The sequence below is a fragment of the Pteropus alecto genome, unplaced genomic scaffold (assembly GCF_000325575.1).
Source record: "Pteropus alecto unplaced genomic scaffold, ASM32557v1 scaffold98, whole genome shotgun sequence".
Taxonomy (NCBI): domain Eukaryota; kingdom Metazoa; phylum Chordata; class Mammalia; order Chiroptera; family Pteropodidae; genus Pteropus; species Pteropus alecto.
Genome location: NW_006443570.1, coordinates 19770663 through 19784049, shown reverse-complemented (window position 1 = coordinate 19784049; position 13387 = coordinate 19770663). Strand labels below are relative to the sequence as shown.

General features: G+C 46.1%; 1 protein-coding gene across 1 annotated transcript in view; it reads right to left on the bottom strand.

The window, feature by feature from the left end:
• SUPT6H (SPT6 homolog, histone chaperone) overlaps window positions 1-13387 on the bottom strand; it is a 30451-nt gene that overhangs the window by 1744 nt on the left and 15320 nt on the right. Inside the window, exons 16-37 of the mRNA XM_015599167.2 lie at window positions 13250-13387; window positions 12925-13079; window positions 12539-12734; window positions 12015-12154; window positions 11779-11896; window positions 10974-11050; window positions 10658-10793; window positions 10225-10362; window positions 9974-10141; window positions 9239-9366; window positions 7922-8129; window positions 7267-7414; window positions 6751-6893; window positions 5994-6134; window positions 4781-4976; window positions 4122-4360; window positions 3442-3555; window positions 3153-3277; window positions 1073-1185; window positions 735-812; window positions 473-639; window positions 2-66 (exon numbers count right to left, since the gene is read on the bottom strand). Coding sequence (XP_015454653.1) covers window positions 2-66; window positions 473-639; window positions 735-812; window positions 1073-1185; window positions 3153-3277; window positions 3442-3555; window positions 4122-4360; window positions 4781-4976; window positions 5994-6134; window positions 6751-6893; window positions 7267-7414; window positions 7922-8129; window positions 9239-9366; window positions 9974-10141; window positions 10225-10362; window positions 10658-10793; window positions 10974-11050; window positions 11779-11896; window positions 12015-12154; window positions 12539-12734; window positions 12925-13079; window positions 13250-13387 — 3131 coding nt within the window. The remainder of the gene's footprint in view (window position 1; window positions 67-472; window positions 640-734; window positions 813-1072; window positions 1186-3152; window positions 3278-3441; window positions 3556-4121; window positions 4361-4780; window positions 4977-5993; window positions 6135-6750; window positions 6894-7266; window positions 7415-7921; window positions 8130-9238; window positions 9367-9973; window positions 10142-10224; window positions 10363-10657; window positions 10794-10973; window positions 11051-11778; window positions 11897-12014; window positions 12155-12538; window positions 12735-12924; window positions 13080-13249) is intronic.

Genomic DNA, 13387 nt, shown 5'->3' with positions numbered 1-13387 from the left:
CGTGTAGGAGTAGCTGGGGGTCATTAGTGGTGTGGCCACTGGCTGTTGGGCTGGCGTTGGGAATACCTGGAGAAAGGTAAACAGTTAAGTGGGGTTGGATTTTGGGCCTATCTGGGCTTCCTATAAATTTCTGGCAAGCTGAAAATTTGGGGTCAGTACAGAGATTACCAGCAAACTCTCCTGAGCTGAGCAGCAGAGGTAGGTCAGTGGGATGGGACAAGGCACAACAATGGGGCCTACCAGTCCTGACCACAAAAGGACTCTGTGGAAAGGTCAGGCTTTTTCTTATTCTCTCTCCCCTCTAATGGACCCGAGGAAAAGGAACATCTGTTGGAGACAGTCCCTGAGGCCCATCTGTGCATGCAAAGGTGAGCACTGCCGGAGGCCAGTCTATAGACACAGACTGGTAGATGATCGTTCCTTTTCACTCTTCCCCACTCTCCACAGGGAGCTTCTTCTCTAAGCCACGTACGTGGTAAGCACTGCTGCCCCCTCCACTGCCTCCATAGCCATACTGGCTGGAGGCCCACTGGGCTGGGGTGGCATTAGGGTTCTGTCCTTGGCCTGTCACAGCAGCAATGGCACTGAACATCTGAGAGGTCATGTTCTGGGGCAGGGCATTCACGGCCCGTGTCAGATCTGTAAGCACAGAAGGTGGAGGATGGGTACATTAGAGGTGAAAATCCTTTTAGCTTCATCCCTCTAACCCCCAATCCCAGGCATGAGCTCCTTACCTGCAAGATTGATGTTAGCTGGGGTAGCATTGATAGAAGCAGGTGTCCGGGTCCTGCTGCTGCTACTGGGGGTAATGCCTATAGAAAATAACTCAAGTTAGTTAACATTTCTGGTATCATAATTTTGAGGGCTCAAGAAGATACTGAGAAAAAAGGAAGCTACATAGGCAAAGTGGATGGAGGACCTTCCTGATGCTAGGAGGTTGGAGTAGGAGTAAGAGAGCTGCAATGACGGCCTATCTCTCATCCCCTCCCACAAGCTAGTCAGTGATTACCTTGATTCAGAGTGTAGCTGTCCCTGCAACAACACCCCAAAAGTTAGAGAGAGTAGGACTCACCTGGTACAGGATCCTGGTAATGATCCTTAAACCATCTGAAAAGTCCATTCACAGTTGGGAAGATTTGGCCCCTGTACCGGAATCCTTCTGGAGTCACCGTTACATATTCTATCCTGGGATTTTGGAAGGAAACATACATCAGATACTACTTGGGGCCAGCCATGACAGTGGCCAGAACAGATCACCATGTGAGGCAGCCGCACTGGGTGCTGGGGAAAAGGAGAGATCAAAGAGCCAGTCCCTGACCCTGTAAAAGGAGGCAGCGTTTTGGGGAGGCAAGGAGTACAGAGCAGAGTATAGACAAGGTCAGGAGTCAGCAGCCTCTGGTATACTATTTATAGGCTGCCAGAAGAAGGCTTGCTGGGGACTGGGCCACCATCCTGGGCTGCAGTATAATGGTAGGACCCTGCAGGTGAGGGTGAGACTCGAGGTCACAGAAGTGTTAGGGTTGAAAGGGGTCTCCTAGGGCAGCAAAACACAACTCCCCAGGAGCCAAAAACTGGAAGTGCCTCTGAAAGGTGGTTAGTTTGCCCTTATTCAACACTTTGCAGATCATAGCGTGGATAAGAGGATGCGTTCTGGGATTAGACCCAGCTCTAGTTCCAGTTTTGGCTCTGCCACTCATCACCAATATGACTGCCCAAAGTTACTAAACCTGAATCTCAGTTTCATTCGTAAAATGAGAGTAACAGCACTTAAACCCATAGGGTGGACGAGAATAAATGAAATAGTCAGCAGTGGACTCCAACTTTTTCAGCACCAAGGACTGGTGCTCCTATGAGAATCTAATGCCTGATGATCTGAGGTGGAGCTGAGACAGTGATGCTAGCGCTGGGGAGCGGCTGCAAATACAGATGAAGCTTCACTCGCTTGCCTGCTGCTCATCTTCTGCTGTATGGCCTGGTTCTTAAAAGGCCATGGAATGGTGCCAGTCTGCGGCCCAGGGGTTGAAGACGCCTGAAATCGTGCATGTAAAGCATTTATCACACAACACCTAAAATAGAGTTGTGCTTAATAAAGGGTAGGTGTCAACAGAAATGCAAAGTATGGCAAAGTTCTCATTTATATTTAACTGAAACCTGTTTCCTAAATCTTCTACTCGAGTGTTGTTCCTTCTACAACACAAGTCTGTGCCCTTTTCTACGGGAAGCTACCACGTTGCCTCTGCTCTAGGTTAAAGGTACCCTGTTTGCTCAACTGTTTCTCATGCGACAGTGTCTAACCCTCAAAGATCCCTGTCTGCCAACCTTTGGAAACATAGTGGTGAGTCAGAAAAGGTTCTCAGAAATAAGCATGATAGCCGGATATGTCCAAAATGGTGCAGGGTCCAGAGTTTAGAGCTGTTATCTGGCTATTGATCCTCTTACTAATATTGTGTATGCTGTACATCACATGCAGGAAGTACAAGGATCAGAGCAGAAATGCATAGGCCTTGGCCAGGGGCCAAAGGGAGGATAGGGTATAGAGAAGGCTGATATGGTTATCAGTCTAGGTAACAGACACGAAAAAAACAGGTCTAAGGAAATCGGACTTTGTCTGATTCAGGATGAGCACCAGAGGACCCTAGATAAAGGAATACCTAGGAAGGCCAACCTGTCAGTCATACAGAAAGGGTTCTCCCATACAGAAAGAGTAGGTCAATGGTAGGAAGAAGTGATGCTCTCCTGACCCACTCTTCCATGCGGACAGAAGTTAGCATACTAGAGCAACAGTGAGCTACCATGTTGAAAGCCCTGGCTAAAGTGAAGCAGAGTGAAAAGGACCAGTGTGCTGGCCCCCATTTTGCCAGTCAGGTGGAAAGAGTATCTGATAATTTCTATCACTCCTTTGGATGGGGAGAAGAGGCAAAGGGAACTCCTTTTCACAGGGTTGAGGAAAGCATCTTTCTCATTGAATCTTTGCCTTATGCCTCTAAATCATCATTCTTTCCCCACCTCCAACCTCTGCCTCTATTCTAAACAAATAAAAGGAGAAAGTGAGTCAAGCAGAACCAGAGAGAGTACTGCTCCGGGGCCTCTAACTCCCCGGCTAGCCTGTCTGTGGACCCCAGCGGCAGCACCTTCTCAGCACCAGTGCTCACCTGGGTTTACCCCGGGGCTGGTATCCCAGTAGGAACTTGCCGGGCAGTTCCTTGCAGGCACAGATGAAATAAGGGATGAAGGTGGGCTTCTCCTTCTTAGTTTTGATGAGCAGCTCCTCTAATTTCTGGGGGTAGAATGAGGGGGAGAGGTTGGGATAGCAGCATGCTTGGTACACAATGTCTGGCGCATACATGATGTACACCTCCTTCACCAGCTGGGAGACCGCTATACTGAAGGGAAACCATACGTCCTTGGGAGGTGTCATCCGTCGTGGGGCCCTGGGCTCACCTTACGGTCTCCACCATTGCAGTCCTGATAGTACTTGTGGTTCAGAAGGTCCCGGGCAAAGGATGCCATGGGCTGGACATAGCGGGCAACGATCTCATCTAAATCTTCAAATTCCTGTGGGAAGAAGATAAAGGTCATATCCAGAGCTAAGACTCTTGACCCTTCATCAAATCCACTCAGAAGAGAACCCATGGGAGGGGGTGGGCTTCCGCCTCTGCTGTAGCATCACTCCACTGCAAAGTCTCTTCAGTTTATTCATCTGTTGAGTCATGCCCAGATTTAAAGCTTACAAGGTACAAAATCATTTAAATCATAACTCTGATTCTCCCCTGGTGCCCGGGAATAGGGAGCTTCATGAAATTTCATTCCAAAGAAAACAGAAGAGAGAAACCTGACATGAATAGTGCACACGTAAGTGCATCTGCATGTGTATTTTCTCCTCTTCCTCCACTGGCTCTCTCTAGGTAGTCTATTTTAAAATTTGGAGGACAGGGAAGGAGGGGGCAAAATATACAAAACTAATATCAAATGACTCATTTCACAACCAATCTCGTTTGGTGCTATTTAACTAAAATGCATAGAATGCATACAATTTACTAATGTCAAATAAAAGCATCCAGAAATGGCTTGTGTCTGGAAGCAGGAGCGGAGATGGGAAGGGAGCGGGGGCTGGCTCTTACCTCACTGTTGATCCATAGGGTGGCTCCCAGGCTGAAGGCATTTTCCTTGCCCTCTTCTCGCACATCCACATGCTGGTAGATGCCGTCACTGACCTTCCAGGTCACTGTCAGGTGATTCTCACCCTTGCTGCTCGGTCGGATGATCACATCACCCTGGTCCATGGTCTCCATCATTTTTTCTGCTTGCTTGAAATTTATATTATGGAAGGATGGGTGTGCAATCACACGCTTGATGTATGCTGAAGAGGGCAGGGAAAAAGTACAGATCAGGTGATGGGACGGGGAACCAACAGCAATGGGACAAACCATGGCTTAATTTCTGATCCACTATTGGATTCTGAGTGTCTTTCACCCTCTCTGGGCTTGGATTCTCTGATGTGAAAGATGTGTAAACATGGGTTCCTATGGTGCTGAGGGAGTGAAGCTTTAAGAGTCACAGTGCATTAGTGAAGAAAATATGATCCAAGAAGACCCAGGTTTCTGGCCCTGCCAATGACTCCCTTTCATGATGTCTCTGGGCCTCAGAGTAGAGCACTTCAAAGTAGAGCACTCATTCCTACTGGGAGGCTAAGTAAAGGATATAGCCATCAGCATGTGCAACCTGCAGAGGGAAAGCTGTCAAGATTTGGTTGCACAGGCACGGTGGTGGGCATACTCACTGGTCCGCTGCTGCTTTCGCTTCATGTCCTCCTCCTGCTTGTGGTCTGCTGCTTCAGCATCGAAATCATAGTAGGTGTCCTTGGGCAGTTTCCACTCGTTGTTCCTGTCCATGAGGTCTGAGGTGCGGCAGGTCAGGTCTGCGCTAAACTTCTCGATGTCAATCTTCATGATGCGGCAGTGAACAGTCATTCCCACCTAGATCCACAGAACATTTGAGCTGGAAGGGACAAAGATGATCTAGCCCGATGACCTATTTTACATTTGAGAAAACCAAAGTCCAGGCAGAAAGGTGGAGTGACTTGCCCAAAGCCAGCCACCTACTGAATGGCAGATGAGGAGTTTGGGGTTGAGTCTGGTCTGCAGACTACAGGCTGTGTCTTGTACTGATGCCTCCCAATCTAGGTAGGAAAACCAAGTGGAGTCTACTGAAACCTAGCCTGTCACTGGCACTTTTCCCTCTTCCTATAAAGTTGCCTAGTTACTGCTCCTAGGAGGCAATCCAAGTCTGGTTGCCCTTTTTGGAGGGGAAGCAATATGATAGCTGTTTTCTGTACTTTACTGTTGGCTTGAGCCAATCTGTCCAAACAGTGCCAAAAGCTAGTCACTCCGCATGGCTCTCCTTTTGAAAATCTCTCTAACTTCATTTATTAGAATGTCTTTCTGCAGCCTTCCTACAGTTTTAGGGGTTCACGACACTTAGAACCAGAGAATTTGGTATATCTGGTACCAGCCATGTCAAACTAACTGGGTGATTCTGGAAAAGGCACTTGAATTTTCTCTGAAAAAAGAAGGTAGTATTTCCTTTCCCATCAAGTGGAGATTAGAGACAACATATGTAAATGTCAAGTGCTGGTACCTAGTGTAAACATGCATAATTAATGGCGAAAGAATACTAGAACAGAAAGAGAGCTTATCTTTTGTGCTTCCCAGCATGTAATGCTGGGCCCTGCTTCCTGCCTGCTGGAGTAAACCACAACTTCCTACACAGTTCTCTCCCAAACGTCTGGCAACTTGATGAAATTTCACAAGGCAGTGAACAAAGGCGTTCAGACACATCTCATCCTGGCTTCTTTCAACTAGTTATAAATCCTCCTGAAATCCTCTCCCTGCTACTGGGAACAGAGCCTAACTTTTGGTGGAGATAGCCCAAGGTTAAAGAGAGCCCAATTTAGGCAGCTGAAAACTGATGCCTTAGCCCTCTCATTCACCTACCTTTACTCGTTCCTCTGGTCGCTTTACCACTTTGTCACTGAGGAACTTGGTGGGGATGAAGCCGGTTACACCATTGTCAAGCCGTGTTTTGACACCGATGGCCTGGCCTGGGCATGAACCACTGTCAAAGTGGTTCCAGACCTAAAGATAAAGGTGGCATCAGTAGAAAAGCTTGATCATTAAGATTCTGGAGATCACATATTTAGAAAAGAATTGCCAGGGGTGTTGTAATTTGGGCTTTCTATATATACTGGACAAATCCCATCAGCTTCTTTTATTGAAGTTGAGAAATTGTCTTTTACAATCTACCTAACATCTGAAGACCCAGAAAAAGTATTCAGGGTGGCTTTAATGAGTCTGACCATAAGAAAGGCAGATAATATCTAGAAGAATGAGGGGAAATTTAAATGTGTGTGGAGAATGAAAGAGCCTACAGATAACGTCTAACTAGCATAGGGACACTGTGCCTACCCTACACATAAGAAATGCACATGTTCATGTCTCTAATCTGGTTGAGATAGATCCCCAGAGATTAGGAAATAAGGGTTAAGTGCTGAGCCAGAATAGGTGAAAGCACAGATTATTTCTGACTAACATATGAAGGAACTTCATGTTAGACTTGTGTGTTCTAATCTTCCTTTGTGTATTCATTTGGTAAAGCATGATCTAAATATCCCATTCCCGACTCCTTTAGAGGGCAATAAGACCACTCACTCAAAGAAGTTCAGTAACCACAGTAACACTGTATAGCACATACCTCGCTTAGTTCAGGGAAATTGTCCTGCTGACAGAAAGGGCACTGCCATAGCCCTGTCTCATCATTTCGGATTGCCTGGTCATAGCTCTCACCCTGTGGACGCCTGTGGGCAATGCCAGTGACATTGCAGATGATGAGCTTTCCTGGAGGAATGGTAGAGAATAAGGAAGGGAAGAAGAGAACAGGGAGCAGGCTAAGAGCACTGGAGAGGCGACTCCTTCCCACCAACATTTTAGTGACAGAACATCTCTTATGGCATCTGTACTGATCTCCCTCACATCTTTGAGAAGGGCAACCTTCCCCTGATTTGATGACAGGGGAAAATAAGGCCTATAAAATTGACTTCATGAAGACCCCAACAACATGTTACAACATAATTTGACCTTGAACTCAGCTTTAACTTTCAGTCCAGGGCTCTATAATCTTTTTAAAGTTGCTTGAGTTGAATGTATACAGTAAGCATATCCTCCCATCCCTACATATCCTCCTCTAGTTAAAAAAAGACCCAAAATTTACCAATGTAGAAGGTCTCTGGTGTTTCTTTGGTTAACATATTGAAGATTTCCTCTGTGTTTGGAGAGCGGTAGGCTGTACGCAGGTCCTTATACCGACAGCTCAGCTCTGCCCGGATGTCGTACAGGGTGATGTGTTTGTCACCATAGCCCTGGGGAAGGAGCCCATCAAGAGAAACCCAATTCAACTGCTCCCCAACCCAAGCCCTTCAATGATGGGAGTAGGCCAGGTGGCTGTTAGGGCTTCTCTCTTCTTTTCTTCCAATGTTAAAGGGTTTCAAATTTTTTCTTAGCCATGGAACACTATTCTATAATAAAAATGCTTCACGGAACCCCAATGCATAAATCAGACAAACATGAAGCTACACTGTTGGAAAGATGGAAGAGGAGTGAGAAGAACACTCTACTACTGAGCCCCTCCAAGCTCCCTCTGCCCGCCACAATGACTGTAGCAGTCTCTGAGACTTCCTTGGCTCCTTAATAAGCAGACTGAAAATTTCCTTGAGAAACCCACTACAGCATGGGGAAGGAGAAGAGAAGATCAAGTTTCCCACACTGATAGTATTGGGGGTTACTCTGGAGATTTGCTTCCTGAGTCTCCTCCCAATTAGGCCACTCTGATTGGGTTTTTATGCTAGGCTTTCTACACTGTCACCCACCTGCCTCTCCAGTTCTTCTGCAAAGGCATCCAGGTCCAGGTCCTTGAGTCGCTCTGGGTTTTCCAAGATCTCTTCCAGGGCACCTGCAGGATTGGCATCCTCGGCTGATTCATCATATTCCAGAGCATCCACTGCCATCTTCCTGGCCCACTCATAGGTCTCAGGATGGACTCGAGAACCATCAAGGACTTCAATATATGAGTCAGTGCTGAAGGAAAAGGCAGAAAAAGGACAGGATACATAACAAGAAGCTTCTAACAACAGCCCGAATGTGACCAATGGGGAACTGGTTAAATAAATTAGGATACCTCCATATGATGGAATACCATACAGCCATTAAAAAGAATGAGGTAGATCTATGTGTGCTGACATGGACAGATGGCCACGATATATTGATACGTGAAAAATGCACTGCAAAACACTATGAACCATATGATCCTATTTTTGTAGTAAATGGGCAGTTAGTAAATGCATAGCAAAAATAAAATTTAGAAAATTGTAGTATACATCAAATTGTTATGGTAGTTATTTCTGGGGGGTGGGATTATGGGGGACTTCCACTTTCTGCATAATACTTCTATATGTTGAATTTTATATAATGAACTTATATGAGTTATAATAAGATAAAGCAAGAAGGGGGAAAAGACCTTTGAGAATTTGCTGACAGCTATTTTCCCCCATAAAGCCTTCCCAGGCTGGTCTTGCCCGTGCACTCACATGGACCTATGTTATTCGTGGAGTGTTACAGCAAAGCTGGGTGGAAAATGAAGTTTTAGAACTTGAAGCCTATTTCCCCACTGATTTCCATTACTGAATGAGGAGCTATGTGCCCGTGGAAAAGATCCTCCAAAGACTGAGTTGATAACTTCTGGAGAGGAAGAGGTCAATAGTGAAGTCCAAAGTCCAAGTGAATAGAACTTTCTCTCAATAACATCATCTTAAAACATACCGAATCTCCCCTTTCCTTATCTCCTCATATCCCAACACTCCTTCTCCATTGCCCCTGCTATTCCCACCCTTATCTAGCCATGACACACCAATAACAGAACAAGTTTGTGTTTATTGAACAAAGTTATGTTTTCTGTCCTTAATTTATAAACCGAGTTGGTTCCTTTTATGTTTCTCACAAAAAAAGCTTTACATAATTGAACCGATCTTTTCCATAGGTCAGAGGCTCTTGACCAAATAAAGGTCCTCACCTATGCTTTAAAACATGTCCTAAATAGCTTGGTGGCCCTCTGGCAGCCCTAATCCCCTGAACACCCAAAGCAAAGGCCAAGGAAATTCCTCCTGTTCCACCCAGGCAAAGGGTATCACCTGTCCCCTAGGGAGGCCGTGTCGATCTTGAGGAAGCCAGCACAATTCATGAAGACTTTGGGACCCATATGGCACATGGTGACCAGCTGGGTCCGGCTCTCGAGCCTGGTGTTGTTCTGCTTCAGGATCTAGGGAAGAGGCCTGAAGTGAGCCAGAGCAGTGGGCAGGCCCCACCGCCAGCCTGCTTTCAGGTTTTGGGAAACCCTCCATGATGGGAACTCTGTCCTCATCCCCTAATATCTGACCACTACACCATAATGCTTGCTACTAAAAAAATTATTTTAATGAACTATATTACACCTACCAAAGACAATACACGACTAATATATACCTTAAAAGTTAACGATAAAATACACACTCAAGTACCCAACATTCACCTTTAGAAAAAGAATATTACCAATACTTTTGAATCTACCTGCATGACCCCCTCTCTCGTTGGAGTGTTTTTTCTTCCCATTGGGAAAAACCCCACTATCTTGAGGTTTGTGTCTAGTACTCACTCACTTCCTCCATCTGTTTAAATCATGCCTTATGGCTCCCTTTACCATAGGTTAGTATAGTGAAGACCATAGCTATGGCCACCTGGTCATAAGTCTGACTCTGACTCTTACTAGCTGAATGACTCTGGACAAGTCCCTTTACCTCTCTGACCTTGGTCTTTCTGTCAGATCATACTGGCATAGCGTAAAGGATCAATGGGAACTCTTCCTATTTTCTGATTCAACCCAATCCTACCTTCAGAAGGTGGGTCCCTTTTCGAGGCCCCAGGCCACAAACATACTGGATTAAGGCCTGGCTATAAGGGTGGGCAATGGCACGGTTGACATCAACCCCAACCTCATTGACTCGGTTGATAAATTCACAGTACAAGGCATTGAGCAGCTCCTCTTTCACCACATGCTCCTGTCAACATATAGCAGGTAGGGATAAGGTCACTGTGCCATTCTGCCTCTCCAGTTCTAGCCTGCCTGTCAAATCCTACTCACCTGCAAAGGGTGAAATTTGAGACACAGGATGTCTTCATCAGAGCTGCACACCTGGGCAAATTCAATCAGAGGGTCCTGGATGCGCCTGGCCAGGGAGACGGCTTGTCTCAACACTGGAGGGTAATCCCGGAATTCTGCCTAGAGTCAAATGAGGGTCAGCAGGGCCATAAAGTCCCCTCAGCTACAACAGCAAGAGGAAACCCAAACCATTCTGGCTTTAAGTCACTTTCTCCTCTCCTTTGGGACGTTTTTCTTGGGGACAGTTTAATCTCTAGGGCTCCCAGTCTGAAGCATGACTGATGAAATGGACAACCTCTGCACAGGTAAGTGAACGGGTGTATTCCTGTGCCCTGTAACCGGTTTCCCTATCAAATCTCCCTGGGATTGACAGCTCTTGCCAGTGCTGGTCCTAAGGGTGGGACTCTAGCATTACCTCTGATTTCTTGCTGTTCATGTAGAGAATGGCCAACTCGTTGTCAACCAGCTCCACCCCAATAGAGGAAAGCTGCTGGCCCTGGTCCAGCTCATGCACAATGCGCTTGACATCCTCAATCAACATCTGGGCGTCCCTAGAGAGATGAGGGGTGTTGGTCAGGGCTATTTCTGCATAATTTCTCAGGGATAGAAGGTCTCATGGCTAAGATGGGAGGGGGGATATTATCAAGGATCTATATGAGCACATGCCAGATTCAACAATAAGGGACAAGTGACTTTAAACCAGGCCTGGCCCAATCCCCTGGTGTCCTTACCTGTTTTCTCCTGCGACTGTTACCACATGAGGCTTTTTGTTCAGAAGAAATTTCTTCAAGGTTTCAATGTCTTGAGCCTAGATTGAAAGAAAACTGGAGTTGAATGGCTCTGAAGATAGAGAGATTTCAAGTAGTTCTCTCTCCCTAAGTAGCTCGAGATCTTACAAAACCAGAAAACAACGATGCCTCACATTGTCTAACTAGAACACAAAACAAGAGGCCTAAGACCTCTGGTTTGAATATTATACATCTGTTAATATTTTCTAAGGTTATTACACTCCTAGCTTATACTTGGGCTATAGCAGTCAGGACTATTCTGATCTCCACTTCAAGATTTTTCTTTTTTTAAGTTGTTTGTTAAAAAGTACTTTTTAGAATGGGGCACTCAACACAGCTGAAAAATACCATTAGGTTAAAAAAAAACAGAAGCATACACATGAGATGAATTCAAATCCCTTTCCTTAGAAAAAGAGACACTGAAAGGCTAAAGCAGGGGGAAGGTTGGCTTAATGCCTCGGTGGCTTTCAGGTCCTGGAACAGGCTGACCCAGATGCTGTATAGAATAGAGGCAGTAATAGCAGCTCTCAAACACACAAAGCTCAGGAACTGGCCTCAAGCCAGAAGCAAATTCTGTACCAGAACTTGAGCGCCATCTACTGCCTATGGAAGTGAGACTTATCCCAGAACTTGAGGGGTCAATGACCAGATCAGAAATAATGAGGGTCTTGCATGGGATGTTGCTTACACTATCTAAATTATAACGTGTACTTAAATATAAACTTGATAACCCATCCCAGCCACTTGCCTTTCTTTCCCGTTCTTCCTCTCTCCATGCAGTTCGCCGTTTTGTAAAATGGGGGAGCCGGAGGAAGTCCGTCACTTCTCCTTCACCATTAACCAAGGCGCAGAACACAGGGTGATCTCTGCCAGCCAGATAGGAAAAGAAACAGCGTGATAATGAGTAATATGAGGATATGAGTAAAAGAAGAAAGTTAGAAAGACAGGTAAGGGTGATGTCAGGAGGCAGGAATAGGCAGTTACCTGGCAGAAGAGAAGGCAATGCCTAGGACTCGGATGCCCTTCCCTTGGTTCTCATCCATAAAGTCATCATCTTCCTCTACTTGTTGATCTGGTCGGTAGGGTGCCACTCTCAACCAGTTGTAGAGCTTTCGACTACAGGCCTGGGAAAGAGAAACATCAGACACTACAGCCATCAGGCTCACCAAGTGTACTAAGGAAAGAGATGCAGGTACACCTGTGCAAAGGTTGTATTTGTATGTGCACATGTTCCTAGCCCATGGCAGACTTGCAACCTGAAGGCATACCTTGCTTTTGGAAACTGAAGTGGGCAGCAATACGAACAATGTTTAGACTGGAGGAGGGATGCTCCTCAAGTTAGGTGGTCTTGGAGTGATCAGAGGCCTTGTTTGGACTCCTCAGATTATGCTCTGCCTGCCCCTAGTGTTTCTCTATTAGCTATAGAATTATTAGTAAGGAGTTTCTCCACTCTCAGATCTAGTTTGGGGAAATTGCAAGGACTAAAGATCATGAGTTTCTGTCCTCACCTTTATGACATATTCTTTGGCTTCAACCAGCAGCTTGTTCTTGAGTTCTTTGGCCATCTGCACATAGAGGAATTGCTGCAAAGCTCGCTCGATGGCCATGGTGCGCTGCCGGTTCCACTCTTGCACTTGGTGGCTGAACTCATCTCGGTAGTAGAACTGTTTGATCTCTTCAAAATACGTCTGGTCATTACCATAGCTAAGAAGAGACAATACTGTGGTATCAGAGATAGAGAAAAGGTGATACCAAATGTACGTGTGAGTGAGCCAGGGACAATGGCTTGCTTGATTCTGAAACTGTGGTTCACATTCCCAAGGGACCCCTTCCTCCAAGAGACTACTCACCAAGCCCTCCCCAAAAAGAACCCCCAGATCAGGGCTTTGCTTACCCTTCTACCCCCTTCATATCTATGCTGATGTCAATGGTGAGAAGCCCTTCATCTTCTGCCAGGCAGATCTTGAGGAACTGGTCATCTCTCAGTTCCTTAACAGGCTTGTTCTTTAAGTACTTGAAGGAATAAGCATAATGGGCCTCATCCACATCCTGTACACATCAAGAGAGAATCATCGGCCTACAGATAGGCTGGTTTGACAGTGGGGTAAAAGACTGCCTATCTGCTCTCAGGCAGACAGCTCAGCTACAAGAAACTCAGGTCAATCAAACAGAGAGCTGGGCCACATGTTGGATTTTAAAGCCCTTTACCCAGAGCTCACCTTTCTACCTTTCTTGGTGGGGGTTATATTTAGCTTGGCTCTCTCCTGGAAAGTTTGCCTCAGCACCTGCCGGACAAGGGGCTCTCGGGCAATTTGCAGGGCTACCATGTAGCGGGCACCTTCCAGCACAGCTTCTGG